Raw genomic sequence first — 15,847 nt, 5'->3', positions numbered from 1 at the left:
ATAATATATTGAAGATGTCTGGTGAAAGAAGATATGGAGAGTTAGTCAAAAGTATGCCATGTCCTAAATAAGGAGAACTTTTCATTAAACATTCCTATAGAAAGAAAAAAACCCACTCTCCAAAGTCATACCAAAGAACACTCCACCTTCCAGAACCACACTCAATCAAATAAGGAATTGGACCAGAATAGATAATCCCTAATTAGACAGAAATGCTAGCTGTTCATCAAACTCCTTTTTCTCTTTTTCTTGGCCATATTGCTAGACTGCATTTCCTAGCCTCTTTTGCATGTAGGTGTGACCTTGTGATTGACTGAGTTCTAGACAATGGTATGTGAACAAAAGGATGTGTGCCACTTCTAGGGCTGGCCCATAAAACCTCCCATGTGTTCTCCTCCCTTTCATGTTCTTTTCCCCTTCTGGTGACTGGGCTGCAGATCCCCAAGAGCAGCCTTGGTACCCATCTGTTAAAGATGGCAGAAGCACTGTCAACTCGGGTCACAGAAAGACTATGTGGAGCAAAGAACCCAACCACTCACCACAGACTGTCCTAGACTGTTAAGTAAGCAAGAAATAAATGTCTATTGTGTTAAGCCATCACATTTTGGTGTCTATTTATTGTTGTTGCCTAGCCTCCCCTAATATAAGAAGCTTTCAATTCTAGGATCAATGTCATGAACTATTAGTCCTTTGTTTGAAAAGAGAAGCATATGGGGGAGGCTATGCATATGTTAGGCAGGGAATATATGGGAAATCTGTACCTTCTGCTCAATTTTGCTATGGAATTGCTCTAAAAAAATAATGTCTATTTTTAAAAAAGAGAGAAAGAAGCAGCTCCAGCTCCACCAATCTTGGCTTGGAGATTGTTTTGGTAACAAAAGAAGAGTATCTTTAATAATTATTAATAATAATTTCTCAGCATGCCTATTGTGTGCCATACACTGTACTAAGTGCTCTATGTACATTACCTCTAATTCTCAGAATAATCCTGCTTGGTAGACATTAGCTTACAGAAATGAATTTTCTCTACAACACTCAGGTGCAAGAAATGGCATATTACCTTATTTTTTAAAATCTAGATAGAGGTCCCCTCTCTCTAAAATGATAAGACAGTCAATATCAGTTATATTTTATGATTATAAAACAGGTAAGAACAAAGGTAGTTCACTGGCCACTTGTAAAACAGTCAAGGGCTTCTAACCTTTAGGCCATGCGGCCCACAGTCTCAGCCCACATGATCCATCCACAGGCAGGAGGATCCCTTTGATCCACGACTAGTATGGACATGTATTGCTCCCTGTGACTTCTCGGGCTAGAGCTCCTAGTCAGTTCACCTGCTATCCATGAACTAGCCCTCCACCATCATCTTCCTTATCTCCGGGAATGAATAGCTCTTCTCTTTCCCAGGGTAGGCTTCCTCTGCCTTATCAACTCCAAGTCCCAGCCCCCAACAGCTTTCCAGAAGTCTTGGTGGGAGGTTGTCCTATGGGGCCTTGCAACTTCTGCAGTAAGTCACCAACGTCCTGAGCCAAAAGCATCCACCTACCTTCTTGGGATGGAGAACAGCAAGCAGAGGCACAAGTCAACATATTAACAGATTATCCTGCCATATTCAGATGATAACTGGGGTCAGAGAGATTAAACAAGTTGTCCAAGGTCACAAACTATTCAGTGGCAGAGCTTCAGTTCAAACCTAAGTCCACTTGGTTCCAAGGTCTAGAGAATTTTCTACTATTTCATGTAGGCATTTTTCGGAAAATTCAAGGCATGCCACAGTCCTAAGAGGCTTTTATGACAATAGGAAATAATCATAAGTCACCTTAAATAACATAAAATATTTGAAACACTCATTGAAATCCAAGTCTTGCAGACTCTTGTCACTTGAAATCTTCAATGGTCACCCAAGCCTGGGATTCAAATAGCTACTCTCCATTTATGCAAACATACATGTGCACACACAAATAAGCAAAGAGAATTGTTAAAATCATTAATTTGCAACATCATTTTGCAACTAGAATTCTGAAATCACATATCTAATGAATTATTCTCATTAAAAAGCATGGACAATTAAATCTCATTTGACCCATCTTAATGAAAGCTTCATAAAGATTTCCAAGTTAAAATTTTAGTCACAGAAACATCTAAATATTTTTCAGGAAAACAGAGAAGGATTTTAATACAACAAGAGAACATTATTTGCCTTAATGCACAAATGCAGTCATTATTAAGATAAACGATGGTGACTTAGAAGGCCTGAGTTCTCGTCCCTCTTCTGACAATAGTTATATTAACTTTGGATGAAGTACAATCTCTTTGGATCTCATTACTTTCATCTATCCTTTTACCTCTCACATTTTCTAATTCTACATTTCTGGAAAAATTCGTACCTCACCTCTAAAATTAATGATGTTTCTTGGTCCACACTTGCAGCCAGTGTAGTGTAAAAAGATGTAACAGAAATAGGCAATCAGAGAAAGGGAAAGAAAGAGAGAGAAAGAGAGAGAGAAAGAGAGAGAGAGAAGGAGGGAAGGATAGAGGAAGGGAGGATGGAAGAGGAGAAAAGAAATATTTTCTCATTATGGTCTTATTTCTCAAGGCTAATCTGAGAGTCACTTGAAATTCTGTTGCATCCTTTAGAATCAGTCTGGAGTATTGCAGACTTTGGGTATTCCACTCCCACTCATGGGCCCACCCCTCTGGAGAAGATGGGATGAAACAGAATGTCTTAGCCTGACACTATTAAATATTTGTCTGACTCTCTTTGTTCTGATTCCATGCACTTCAACCAACCCTCTGATTGTATTCCAGCTTCTAAGGTCTCCAGGGACACAGCGTGATGATCAGTCTGATAAAGGGTTTGTAGTTTGCATAGATTCTATCTTTCACTATAAATTGATAAACTGGAATGTCACTAGATGCTATCAAATAGCTAGTTGTTGTGTTGATCAACAAATAACTAATCGTCTGGGAAGGCAAAAAAGGGGGGCAGAAATGCAAGCGGAGGCAGAGAAACTCACTGACAGACACAGTGCCAGACTCACAAGCACCCACTCATCATCTTGCACTTACCTTATGATAATGTCAAGAGGGAGTGGCTTTACCATGTACTCACAGAGTCTATAAATGGCCATTACCTGTGTGGGAAAGATTTCCTTGACATTGACAGATGCAGAGAGGATACAAGGTAACATTCTACAGATGCCAGTTTGGATTTTCTTATCTGGTGGCCAAAGTTAGGTCCTGACTTTCAAATCTGTGTTCAAACTATCAAAGGGATTCATGCTCTGGTAATTTTAAGTGTGCTGGCCAGTACTGCCTAGCCTTCTATGACATTGGTTTGACCTAGTTTTTAAATCCTGCCGTCTCCTCAGGTAGCTGACTTAATCAAGTCACTTAACTTTTAAGCAGCATTGTTAAATCTTTATAATGGACCTAATAGACCCAGCCCATCAGGTTGGTGTTCAGATAAATGAGATTATGCATAGCACACATTTACGCCTAGAACATAATGAGTGCTCAATACATGTTACCTATAATAATAATATAAAAAATTATCATTATAATCATTACTATTGCTGAGCAATAATGGATCAGTATATTGTAAACTCCTCATTTGGCTTGGAGACCCTTGAAGACAGAAATGGATCTTATCTAGTAAGTCTAACCTTTCTGTCAGGGCATAACATATGGTAAGGCTCAATAAATATTTCTTGAATAGGATACACACTGAACAGTTGTGCAAAACTAAGAACTGCATCACATATTACTACCGCACCTCTCTTGCCACCCTATCCTCTAAAATATTCCCAGAAGCCCTTTAGCAATAGGCAAACATCCCATCTCATGAAGCCCAGTCCACGTTTATTTTCATCTGCAACATTCACGTGATCCTGCAGAACACATGACTCTCTCCTCCCTTAGTAAAATAATCCACCAGGCCTGCCACAATCCATGATATTCTCTATCCTCACCCACAGCAGATGCAGGCTCCCAGTAATCATTTCTCCCTCCTCCCCCGTCCTCCCCTCCCCCTCCCCCTCCTCCTCTTCCTCCTCTCCATTGTTGTTAACAGCACCTCTGCTTCCCAAGTCCCTATTTACAAAATTTCAGGGGCAAGTAGGGAATTCCAAAACATGGTAATACACTGTAATACTTTTCTAGGGCTGCCATGAAAAAGTAGCAAGGACTGGGTGGCTTAAACCAGAGAAATTTATTTCCTCACAGTTCTGGAGGCTGGGAGTCCAAGATCAAGGTGTTGGCACATCTGGTCTCTTCCAAGGTCTCTCTCCTTAGCTCGAGATGGCCACCTTCTCTCTGCATCTTCACATGATCTTCTTCCCCTTGTGTGTTTCTGGGTCCTAATGTCTTCTTATAAGGACACCAGGCATACTGGATCAGGAACCACCCTAATGACTTCATTTAACCTTAGTCACCTCTTTAAAGACCTTATCTCTAAATACAGTCACATTCTGAGGTACTAGGGGTTAGGACTTCAACACATGAATTTTGAGGGGACACAATTCAGCCCATAACACACACCAAGCATTTCTTTTTGTTACCAAAGCATCCTGAGGCTCTGTGACCTCTTACTTGGTGACCAATAGGATACAGAAGAAAAAATTCATTAGAAGACAAAAGTGCAACCACAGGATGCCAATGATGATTCCTCCAAATCCCAACAAAAGGCAATTGTTACATCCACATTTGGATAGTCATTAACCAAAGGGTTTCTACCATAATATTTGCAAAGACTTTGTGACTAATTTAGCAACTGGAATTTCTAAAGGTTCACAATGAAAAAAATCTCTAGGAGAAGATGAGAATTCTAAGGGACATTAGTTGCTAAAAGATGCTGGCAAGCTATAGACCAGAATTTTCTTATTACTAAACAGCCCTACACTGACAAAATTTAAATCATCATTAAAATTTTTGTAAAACATCAAGCTTAATAAGCATCAAGATTCTAAACCTGCTCTCTTTCCTACCCAAAAATGTCACCAATGATGGCACAAGCTTTGGGCTTTACTTCTTCTGGAAAGCTTTCTTTGGGCAGAAGATGGCAAAAGAAATTAGCTGGGAAAACCTAAATCCATCAAAAAACAAAATAAATAGGAAACACTGTGCATTGGTGAACTCCCTGATTTTGAACTATTTAATCAAGCTTCAAAACAAAAAGAGAGCAATGAGCTATTTCCCCTCGGAAAAGGAGAAATAGCAGAAACCACTTTGGTGTTTATACTGAAACAGGTCCACAGAGCATCCTCTGTAAACATTAAATAATGATCACATCAAAAATGAAAACCCCTTATTATTTATTGAACTGGATCCCATGCTCACAAGAAGCCTTTAAATGGGATTCTCAAAGGACTTTATAAATGCTCTCTCGTTATTGTTCAGCTTCATTTGAAAAGGTAAGTATCTCATCTCCATTTCAGAGTTAGGGGTTAAGAGAAAGGTTAAACAAATTATATAAAGTTATACCAAAGTCTGCCAATGATAGAGACAAGGTTCATTATCCCTTAAGGACTAAAAGTCTCTCTTTGAAAAATTAAGCAACTTAACTAATTATTTTTAGGAGAGCATTTCACAAAAATATATTTTATCTATACATCATGGTCTAGAAATAAAAGTCACAAAATAATAACTGTGCTAAATAAAAAATCAGTGTGGTTTCCAGAACACTTTCTATTCTGTGTACTCACCCATGTGGCTGGAGATTTGAAATGCTATTTAAGTCTCATTTTCCTTCAGAAGCTAACCTCTGTGGAATAAAATGCTGTTCAGGGGAAAAAAATCTTTTCTGTCATTTGACTTTAACTTATGATAAATTAGCTTCAACTAGTTTCTTAGAAAATTGCCCAAGAAATGACTACAGAAAATTAAATACCAAGACTTCAAAGAGGCAAACACACAGCCTTCAAATTCCGACCTCAGAGAATAATCCTCCCTTTCTCACGCTTTGGAGAGATGTGAGTAAAGAAACTGTACGAGGGCATGGTAATGAACCATCTTTCAAATGACTTTTCTATCAATCTTCTTTTCAAAGGGTAATAAAGTGATGATTATTTCTAGGCAGTTTCTGGGAAGTTATCATCTCATTTCAATAGTCCCCAGTACGAAGGACTGTACTCTGGTACCATCACCGCGATGATAAGGGCAGGAACTGGTTGAGAATTCAATAGACAAGGTATAGGTTGTTAAAAGCTATTTCCTGCAAAATTAAAACAGAGAGAGATCAAAAGAATTGTGTTGGGTCTTAAGGAATTGGTAATCATTCCCTTCTAGATTAAAAATGCAAATCTGATTTATTACTGAGTGAATGAAACACATTATCATTTGAAAGTTTTCTTATTTCTTTCAACAAATAATGTCGAAAGCTTATTATGTGCCATGCTCTGTGCATGATGCTGGTGACCAATGGAGAAAGACAGCAAGGCATGACAGGGGCTTCTGGGTCATGACTTCTAGAACCTGAGTGGTCCGTCTCATCTAAAACAGTAACAAACAATAATCGAAACGAAAAAAATAATTTTTTACACATTGAATAAGTGGTTGTTTGGGAAGTCTTAGTCACCCAGTACTTGTTTTGTGAAGCCACAGAAAATAGTAACAGGGTGAGAAACACCCAAAACTACATCTGATCTCATTCCCCAGAGCTGTCAGAAGCTTTAAGATGTCATAGGGCAGAAGTCACTCCAGGAACGTACAGCCTCCTAGGAAGGAATGCCCGTGCACAGGACGCCTTCAGGAAGTACTCCTGGAAACCTGCCTGCTTCTCTGGTCCCCAGATTCAGACCCCATCTGTGAGATGGGCTTTGGGCTCAGACTTGGTTTATGCAGTCCATTTTTCCTCAGTGGTTCATAAAAGCAGCCCTAGCTATGTCTTCTTATTTGCCCTAATTCTCTTATCCCGGTCTGAACCTGCTGCCCACTGGCACATAGGGGATGGGACACATCCCCAGATTTAACATTTGCCCAGAAGTCAAATTTTTTAGCATTAACCAGAAATCCAAACTTGGAACAACAAAAAAAGAAAGAAATGAGAGACATAAAGCTTTTCGAGGGCAAAGAAATGCTATGTCCACTGCATCCTCATCACTCACGCAGTACAGAGAAGGCACTTAATAAATATCTGTTGAATAAAATTGACCAAATGAATGAATGAATACTCCACCCTATTGTAGTCATGAATCACTCCAAGTCAAGACTGTCACACAGGTATTTGCATGCCAGCAATCCCACAGCAAACCTTTGCCCAACATCTTTTTAAAATGTTATTCTGGTGATTTTTCTTAAAAAAAGAAAGACAAAAAGCACAACACAGAAATTTGAAATCAAAATGTATTTGTTTTCAAGTTCCATTCCAGGTAACAAATATTTGACCAACGAATTAATGCCTTTAATTTGGCCCTTGGATAGGCAAACTGCCTCTTTACATTGTCCAACACATCACTGAAGTGAGTCGTAATGATCCCTTATTGATTTGCAGAGTAGGATAAAGCAGTTAAGACCTGAAAGCATTAACATTTTATCCTCATTGCCAATCAAGAAATCACCCAAATTTCCCACCTCCTGCCACCCACAAGACCAAAATAAAAGGGGAATATGTTAGCCCTGGTGAAATTCACACTCAAGAATCAGACACGATCCTTGGCAAACTAAACCCTTGGCCTTCTGTCCCCCTACGCCTGGGCAACATCTCCCCTGAAGTGTAACCTGAGAAGGCAGGAGTGTCAATTTAAAAAGGAAGCCAGCTAAGGTAAGGGCTAAAGGTAAAGATAAGTTGGAATTTTTCAAACCCAGGAGGTTTGTTGCTGACAGAATGGAACTCTTTATAATAAGGAAAGGAGATGCAGGGGAGAAGGGAGAGGATTCCCAGCCCTCCATCTCCTCCTTGCATGAAAAGCTCGTGCTTGTCCTGAGGTAGGGCAACCTCGACAAGTGCGAAAGAGGGATGACTGCTCCCCTAAATGTGCTGTTCAGTGCAGCTTCTGGGGATCCTTCCTTCCGGCCTCTGAAACTGATTACATGTTCTCAGGCTGTACTTAAAAAAGCCATCACAACTCTGCACTGGAACGAAGCAAACACCTTCGAAGCGTGTTTTCGGTCAGAAACCCCATCTTTCCCCATAGGACCTGACATCGAGTAATTTGGCCTGTAATATTATACACACAGCTTTGGAAAAGGGAGAAATGTTTTAGAGGTTGGCTCTCTAATTGATAGTTAACTCTCTAATTGATAGTACCCTTGAGCTTATAGGAAGAGAAAACATTTCTTAATAATTTCTATTAAATATACTTGCTCCCCTTTAAAAACAAAAAAAAAAGACGCAAGGGCTTTTGTTTTAGATTGCCCTTTTCCTTTCTTTCAGGGAAACCTGAAATGCCCAGGCATCATATGATTCACTGACAATACCTCAAACCCATCTAGATTTCACCAGGATACCAACTTTTTACTGGTTATTTTGTGCAGGAGTGTGCCCCAATCTGTGCAAATACACCCTCATCACATCGTTTTCCTTACTGCTGACATTCAAAGCTCTATGCCACGGGGAGAGGACAGAAGAAGTCAAATAACTTTTTTATGTACATATATACATAAATACAATATGCAGGTAAGGTGATGAACAGCAGTGGAGGTTAGAGTCTGCACACATAGTGAGAAAATAAATTAAACCATCTCCCTGGTTCTTTAGTGCCCAGCATTCTGCTCCAAGGGTTTAGTCTGCTCTAAGCGACCAGCTAAAGCAATGAGGTATGAAGGAGCAGTATTCCCAGCTGACTTGTCTGAGTGTCTTCCTGGGGAACTTGAGGATGACAAACACATGTAAAGCACTCTGCACATAGGCCAATATGTAGAAGAACCCATTCATCATATACCAATGAGGTCTTTGGGCAGGGGGAGACATGAGGCTCAGAAGGCGTGTCCCAAGGAGGCCCATAGGGCAAGGCCATCCTGACGGAGCTCTGACGTAATCAATGTCACTTTAATAAATCTATGTTACCATAGAGTTCATGGAAGGGAGGGCAAGGGCTGTCATCTTCTCCCTTTTTACAATCGTGTGAGGTCTTCTGGAGAATTACTATCCCCTTCCGTTGCTGGAGGCCCCTCAGCTGGTTCTATTTTGATTTCAAGTCCAAAGGTGGAATTTACCCTTCCAGGGGAATAGTCATTCCTTGTTAAATCTGCAAGGAAGATAAGATGGTTATAGGGGATCCTTAAGAACATAATGTTCACACAGATCGACCAGACTTTAGGTTTTTCCAAGTACTCAGAGAGGACTCTGCTTCCTCAGGCCACCGATGTGTGAAACTCAAACCCCTGACCGTGTCTAAACTACTCCCCGATGCCCATGTGTGACTCTAAATCCCCAATGCTGTTTTAAGACTTGTGTTCACTGGGGCAGGGAAGGAAAGATTTGGTTGTTTGATTGAATACGTAGTGCCCTATAAGGCATGACCTGGCCAGAGTTAAATGAGGCCAAACAGGAAACAGGACATTTTCACTGCTGAAAGATGGGCAGGGCCAGCGAGTTCAGCCCAAATGGTCAGTTTTCTGGAACAAAGCTGTACCTCAGATTTGGCATTGTCCATAAAAGCTTCCATTTATTGGATCCTATGCTTCCTAGAGCCTCTTTCTTCCATTTGAAAAGGAAATTATCAAAAGAAAACATTCTCAGGGCCGGCCCCGTGGCTTAGCGGTTAAGTGCACGCACTCCGCTGCTGGCGGCCCGGGTTCGGATCCCGGGCACACACCGAGGCACCGCTTCTCCGGCCATGCTGAGGCCGCGTCCCACATACAGCAACTAGAAAGATTTGCAGCTATGACATACAACTATCTACTGGGGTTTTGGGGGAAAAAATAAATAAATAAATAAAATTAAAAATTAAAAAAAAAGAAAACATTCTCCCCAAAGGTTTCTTTGGGTGAGAACATATGGAGGAGGGTGAGCTTTACATGTTTGTGTACCATTTTGTGCTATATTGATTAAATTTGTTAACCTTAAACATGTGTTCTTTGGATTATATTTTAATGCTAAACAGGGATTATCTGGACATAAAACTAATACATATTACAGTTGAATAATAACCAACATTTATTGAACATCTCCATATATTACCTCAATCCTCACACCAACTTTATGAGATAGGTGCCATTATACCCAGTCTACAGATGAGAAAACCAAGGCCCAAGGTCACATCGCAGGTAAAAAGCACTACTGGCATATCAGCTTAACCTATCTGGCTCTGGATCCCATACTCTTCTATACTATCCTAAACTACCTCTCTTTAAAAAAAAAAAAGTAAAACATAATCAAACAAAAAGAAAAATCACCCCAATCCTGTTTTCCAGACTAGACTTTTTAAATTCAGATTACCAAATGTCTGAGTAAATGAGGATATTTCTTATTTCCACTTAAATGTGTTAACTAAGGTTTTGAAAGGAAACAAGAATTAGGTCTAGAAATGGAGGAACTATTGAATTACTTACTCAAAACCCACCATTATAGGTAAAAAAAAAAACAATGATCTCAAACTTAATCATACAGAAGAGCTAACTGGACTCAAGGATGGAAGCAGTGAGTTATGCCTCAAAACTCCCTTTCTCCCGGCTCATCAGATGCAGTCCCTGTGTCTTCAAGAATGGGAGGCTGCCGTGTCCAGGGTACAATGAATCAGACCTGGGAAGAGGCTAGCGCCTGAGGACACTGAGTTAATGGGCCAGACTCTAGCGTGCAATCAGGGCATGACTCAGATATGTGATGACTCAGCTCCTGCCTCCCGTAGGGCCCTTACCTAGAGCCCTACAGCCCAGCCCAAGTCCTTCCTGGGTTCCTTCTGATCAGAGAGGAAGCCAGCGGGCAGCTTGGCCAGCGTGCTCTAGGCTGATCTCTTTGTCCAGTTCTGCTGTGTGGTTTGTGAGACCAAGTACTGGGCAGCTACAACATGACAGTGATGGCCTCCTCTCTTTACTGCTCGGGTCTGACTCCCCACCCCACATACCCACCACCACCACCACCACCCCTGGCTGACAGGCTATTCTCACTGGAACTAGAAGCCTGCTCCAAATCCCAGTCTTTTGCTACATCTTGCCCAAAAGAGCAACTCCTACCTCTAACTCCAACAAGATTAGAAATTGCCTCTCTTTGTTGTAAATTTAAACCTACTCCATCCCAAGTTACAACGGATGATGATCTTTTACGGATTTCCAATTCAGAGTATGTATTTATTATAAGGCAGGAAGGGTTACTCAGCTTAAAATATGTGCAATGCCATTCTAAGGACAAGTTTGGTATGACCCAAGAAGAGCAGTGAGCAAGCTGAGACAGACATAAAGCATCCCTTCTGAGATGAAAGGAATGCAGCAGAGCTGGGACTGCCAATTCGAGGGGCACAGACCTCCAGCTGCTTACTTTTATGTTAGGAATATTTTTCTATGGTGACTATATTAGTTTCAGAAGAAAGTGTGCCACATTATCAAATCACATTTAAAAAGACACACTGCAATGTATGTTTAAAGTGGCAGGTTTTTGTAGTGAAAAGCACTGCATTCACTGATAGCTGTTGTTTCCCTTCATACCCCACCCTCCCAAGTGTCCAATGAGTAAAGAAGAACAGAACAGAAATACTGTGGGCGCCACACAGGACCCAAAGGGGAAGGGGCAGGCGCAGAGACCTGCCTTGGTCCAATTTACCCCAATTAAGTTGCTGGAACTTTTCCCTTGGAGAGACTGTGACAAGTACTGGGCCCAATGTTGTTTTATCACATTTTGGCAGAACCTGAAGTAAATCCCTGTCCTTTTAATCCCTTTAGAGACTTGAAAAATTTGCAGTCAGAAAGTCAAGCCTTAACTGCAAAGGAGATAAAAATGTGATTAAGATTTTCTGCTCTATCCCCAGTTACAATGGATGTTGTTCTACGGGAGATTTACTTAGAGAAAAATGGAATTGTTTGGGGCCTACCAGGGAGTTTGAGCTTCCGGCAGCAAGAGTTGCAACGATGTTTTGCAATGAAGTTTCTAATTGCGTCTTCCCCTAAATTGGCTGGTCCAAACACCATCCCTCTTGATCTAGAGGCAATATCAGAATATCAATTAGATCACAACTAAGAAAAAAGAGCTCAACTGAGATTCTCTGAGATACCGAACAGTATCCCCTAGTAACTCAGCAAACTTGAAGGAGCCAACAAAGAACAGAGCACTTTGGGGAAGCAACAATGTTAGGTTTGCAAATTTAAAATTCAAATGCACTTAAATCTTTGTACCCAACTCCAGGACCTACTGTGAAACTCATTTCAACGCTAATCTGATAGAAGAGCAAATTTTCTATGCACCACATTAAAGCAAAATACAGTGACACCCTTTTTAATGCATCTGGGGTGACAGAATGACATTCATTACCAAATGTTCTACCAGAATACCCGAAAGGTAAGGTATAAAGGAAGACAAATTCGCTATCAGAACACATCTTCTAAAAAGATTCATATACATTGTTTCAAACCCAAATACTTTTCTGAAAATAACCAATATCCTTAAACACAAATGCCCAACAAAACTCTCCATCAGTCAGTACTCATGGCTCTTTCGACAGCTACTCTCTACCCACACTGCAATAGCTGCTACAGCTCAGCTCTTTGTGGAAAGACCAGTATGAAATAATGATTTTGTGGAAGTAAACTACATATGCTAAATGTAGGTGACAAAATTACAAATAAAATCAGTATATATTAGACACTTTTTGAATACTCTATAATTACAATAGATCCTTAGCAGATTCTAGGATCGATGTTCACCCATTATCAGATCGTGCAAAACCATCATTCTTCAGGCTGACACTCAGCACACCATGGAACAGAGCATACCAGAAACACTTCCAAAACAACTTTATGAAAGCTAATATTTTATTTTAATGACATGCAGAGTGGAAACAGCACATTTTAAAATCTGAACTCAATTACTGCTCTTAAATACCACATCTTAAGAAAAAAGAAAAGCAAACGATCACAAAAGGAAACAATAAACTTCGCCTCTGAGGAATGTGGTTTTTCAAAAGGGACGTGGTGTAAAAATGGACTTTTTTCCATCCGAGTATTGAAACATTTATCTCAATTTCCACTTCCTTTTGGCAGAACAACAGTAGCTGCTCTGAAGATGTGCCAAGCTCCGAATGAGGGCTGATGTCAGCCTGATCTCAGATTGCCTCTTCGCTCTGAGGCAAGTAGATGGAGGGAATCTCTTGGGAAGACAGAGTGAACAGACACCCAGGATTAACTTTCCTGGTCACTCAATCACCCTTACAAAGTACGGCTCTGGTGGCATTTACCCGGCTGCATAAGCTGCCTCTTGTTAACTATTCCTCTCTTCCAGTCCATCTAGTAAGGAACCACTTCAATAAGGTGAAACGGAATGTGGTAAAAAAGTAGAATCATTTGCTATTTAGTATCAGAACTCTATGATGCCGATAAAGTGAAAAACGGAGGTGTTATTTCAGTCATTAACGTTGAAGAATTCCTTTTATAGTCTCTCCAGCATGACCCTGCTGGAATATTTCACTCTTTTGCATTCCATACCTGCCATTTCTTTCCTCCCAGTAAAGCATGAAAACCCCCAACTTCGAGATGTAACATTAATTCTCAGATGCAAGCTCTAAGCTAAATCATTTCCCTCCAGGAGCTTTGCGGAAAGTAAGACAAAAGAATCAAAATTACTATAAAATGTGTATATCAGGGGTTCGACCACTCCCTGCACAGGGGAGAGTGAAGGAGGGCCATAGGGACAATCATTTGGGTCTACACCCTACAGCATTTCTACACCCTTGCAGTCTCAGATAACAAAGTTTTAAAAAAAAAATACAACTGTTTTCCAGATTTTTCACAGCACAGGAAAAGCAGGTGGTAGCTTGGTTCCACATTCGAGGAAATGCTAATTAGTGCCATGTATACATAGATTTACTAAAGAACACATCATCATCATAATTTCATACTTGTCCTGTGTCCAAAACCATTAAAGTAGTAAAAGAAAAGATACATTCCCAAACTAGCAATAACTGAGGCAGCCTCCACTGCGTGGCCAAGTGCCCAGACGGGATCTGGGGGAGAAGGTCCGATGACTTTGTCTTCGCGTGCAAAAGGTTGGGGAAAGTTAAGAGACAACAGGCATTAGAGACAATACCAGAATTTGCAGCACAACAACATCTTCTCTTTTGGTAGAGGATTACTCCTCTTCATTGACCACCCCCCTCGTCGTAGGCAGTTACCATTCTTCACTGAGCTTCAGTTTTCTCATTGGGAACTAGGATTGAAGGTATCTACTTCTAAGGTTGTGGTTAAGGGTAAAATAAACAACAAGTGAAAGCACTTGCTTAAACCGCTGCTTCTCAAACATTAATTTACACCAAATCACCTGAGGAGATCGTGAAACTTCAGATTCAGGAGATCTGTGGAGGGTCTTGAGACTCAACACTCTCCCAGGTGATGCTGATGTTATTGGTCCGTGGCCCATGCTTTGCTCAGAAAAGGTTTAACAAACAGAAGACATCCAAAAATGTGAGCCCACTGAACTCATTAGATGTAATTCACCACCATTGCAAGAAAATAGTACTTCTTGTTATCTTCACCATGAAGACCAACTGTGCCCGAAATTAGGTGACCCCACAAAACCAGGCAGGCTACAGTGATGCCATCCTATCAGTTTCCAGAGTTCCCATCCTCAAGTCATAAAAAGTAAAGTTTGTGGGGCCGGCCCCGTGGCTTAGCGGTTAAGTGCACACGCTCCACTACTGGTGACCCGGGTTCAGATCCCGGGTGCGCACCAACGCACTGCTTCTCCAGCAATGCTGAGGCCGCGTCCCACATACAGCAACTAGAAGGTTGTGCAACTATGACATACAACTACCTACTGGGGCTTTGGGGAAAAAATAGGAGGAGGATTGGCAATAGATGTTAGCTCAGAGCCAGTCTTCCTCAGCAAAAAGAGGAGGATTAGCATGGATGTTAGCTCAGGGCTGATCTTCCTCAAAAAAAAAAAAAAAGTAAAGTATCTTTAAAATAAATAAATAAATAAATAAAGTTTGCCATACGACCGATGTTTCCAACCCTGGTTGTCTGCTAGAATCACATGGGGAACTTGTAAAAAATACAGACATCAGGGCCCTATCCTCAGAGATTCTGATTTGATGCCAATTCTGAGCAACTTTTTAAAAAAATTTTCCTCAGTGACCTTAATAGAAATTGAGACCCACTGGCCTATAGAATGCAATTAAATACTCAGCTGTCTAGTGGGATAACATAATCTTAGAATTCTAAAAGATGGAAATATTCAGGTAATATTAAATGACATATGCCAAGGTCACAATTTAACAAATGATAGAATATACATAAACTTGGTTAAGTAAATATGCAAAAAAATTTTCACTGCAAAATTATAAAGGAAGTACTTGTCATACAAGCTTCCTACTACAAACCCTTGGGCACACAGGGGTACTGAAGAAATAATATTCTTAGCTAAAAACACTTTAGCTCTGCTAAAGTGAAAAATAATAAAGCCTTTACCATACCCTAAGGGTTACAACATGAACTGCATGGTCAAATATCATAGGAATTGGATGCATAGGAGCAACATGGATCAATTTTATATTCTCTAGCGCACCTAAGTCCAAAGAGACAGCTAAAACACTTTGAGATGGAATCTCTTTGCATAGAAGCCTACAGATGAGACCATATTTAGATCAATCGCTCAGTAAAAGAACAGAGCATTAAAGCAGTGAATACTTACAATATGATTCCTGCGAGACGGAAGTAAAAATTTCAGATTTTTATTGTATAGGGATTGACCACTTAGTTAATCTTG

General features: G+C 40.4%; 1 protein-coding gene across 1 annotated transcript in view; it reads right to left on the bottom strand.

Annotated features, from left to right (window-relative positions):
• Window positions 1–7,339: 7,339 nt before the first annotated feature.
• TRPM6 (transient receptor potential cation channel subfamily M member 6) overlaps window positions 7,340–15,847 on the bottom strand; it is a 147,662-nt gene continuing 139,154 nt past the window's right edge. The window contains exons 38-39 of the mRNA XM_014794705.2: window positions 11,964–12,070; window positions 7,340–9,185 (exon numbers count right to left, since the gene is read on the bottom strand). Coding sequence (XP_014650191.1) covers window positions 9,052–9,185; window positions 11,964–12,070 — 241 coding nt within the window. The 3' untranslated portion in view covers window positions 7,340–9,051. The remainder of the gene's footprint in view (window positions 9,186–11,963; window positions 12,071–15,847) is intronic.

The sequence above is a fragment of the Ceratotherium simum genome, chromosome 20 (assembly GCF_057802395.1).
Source record: "Ceratotherium simum simum isolate JZ-2026a chromosome 20, ASM5780239v1, whole genome shotgun sequence".
Taxonomy (NCBI): domain Eukaryota; kingdom Metazoa; phylum Chordata; class Mammalia; order Perissodactyla; family Rhinocerotidae; genus Ceratotherium; species Ceratotherium simum.
The sequence above is the reverse complement of the archived record's forward strand: the minus strand, read 5'-3'. Positions and strand labels throughout refer to the sequence as shown.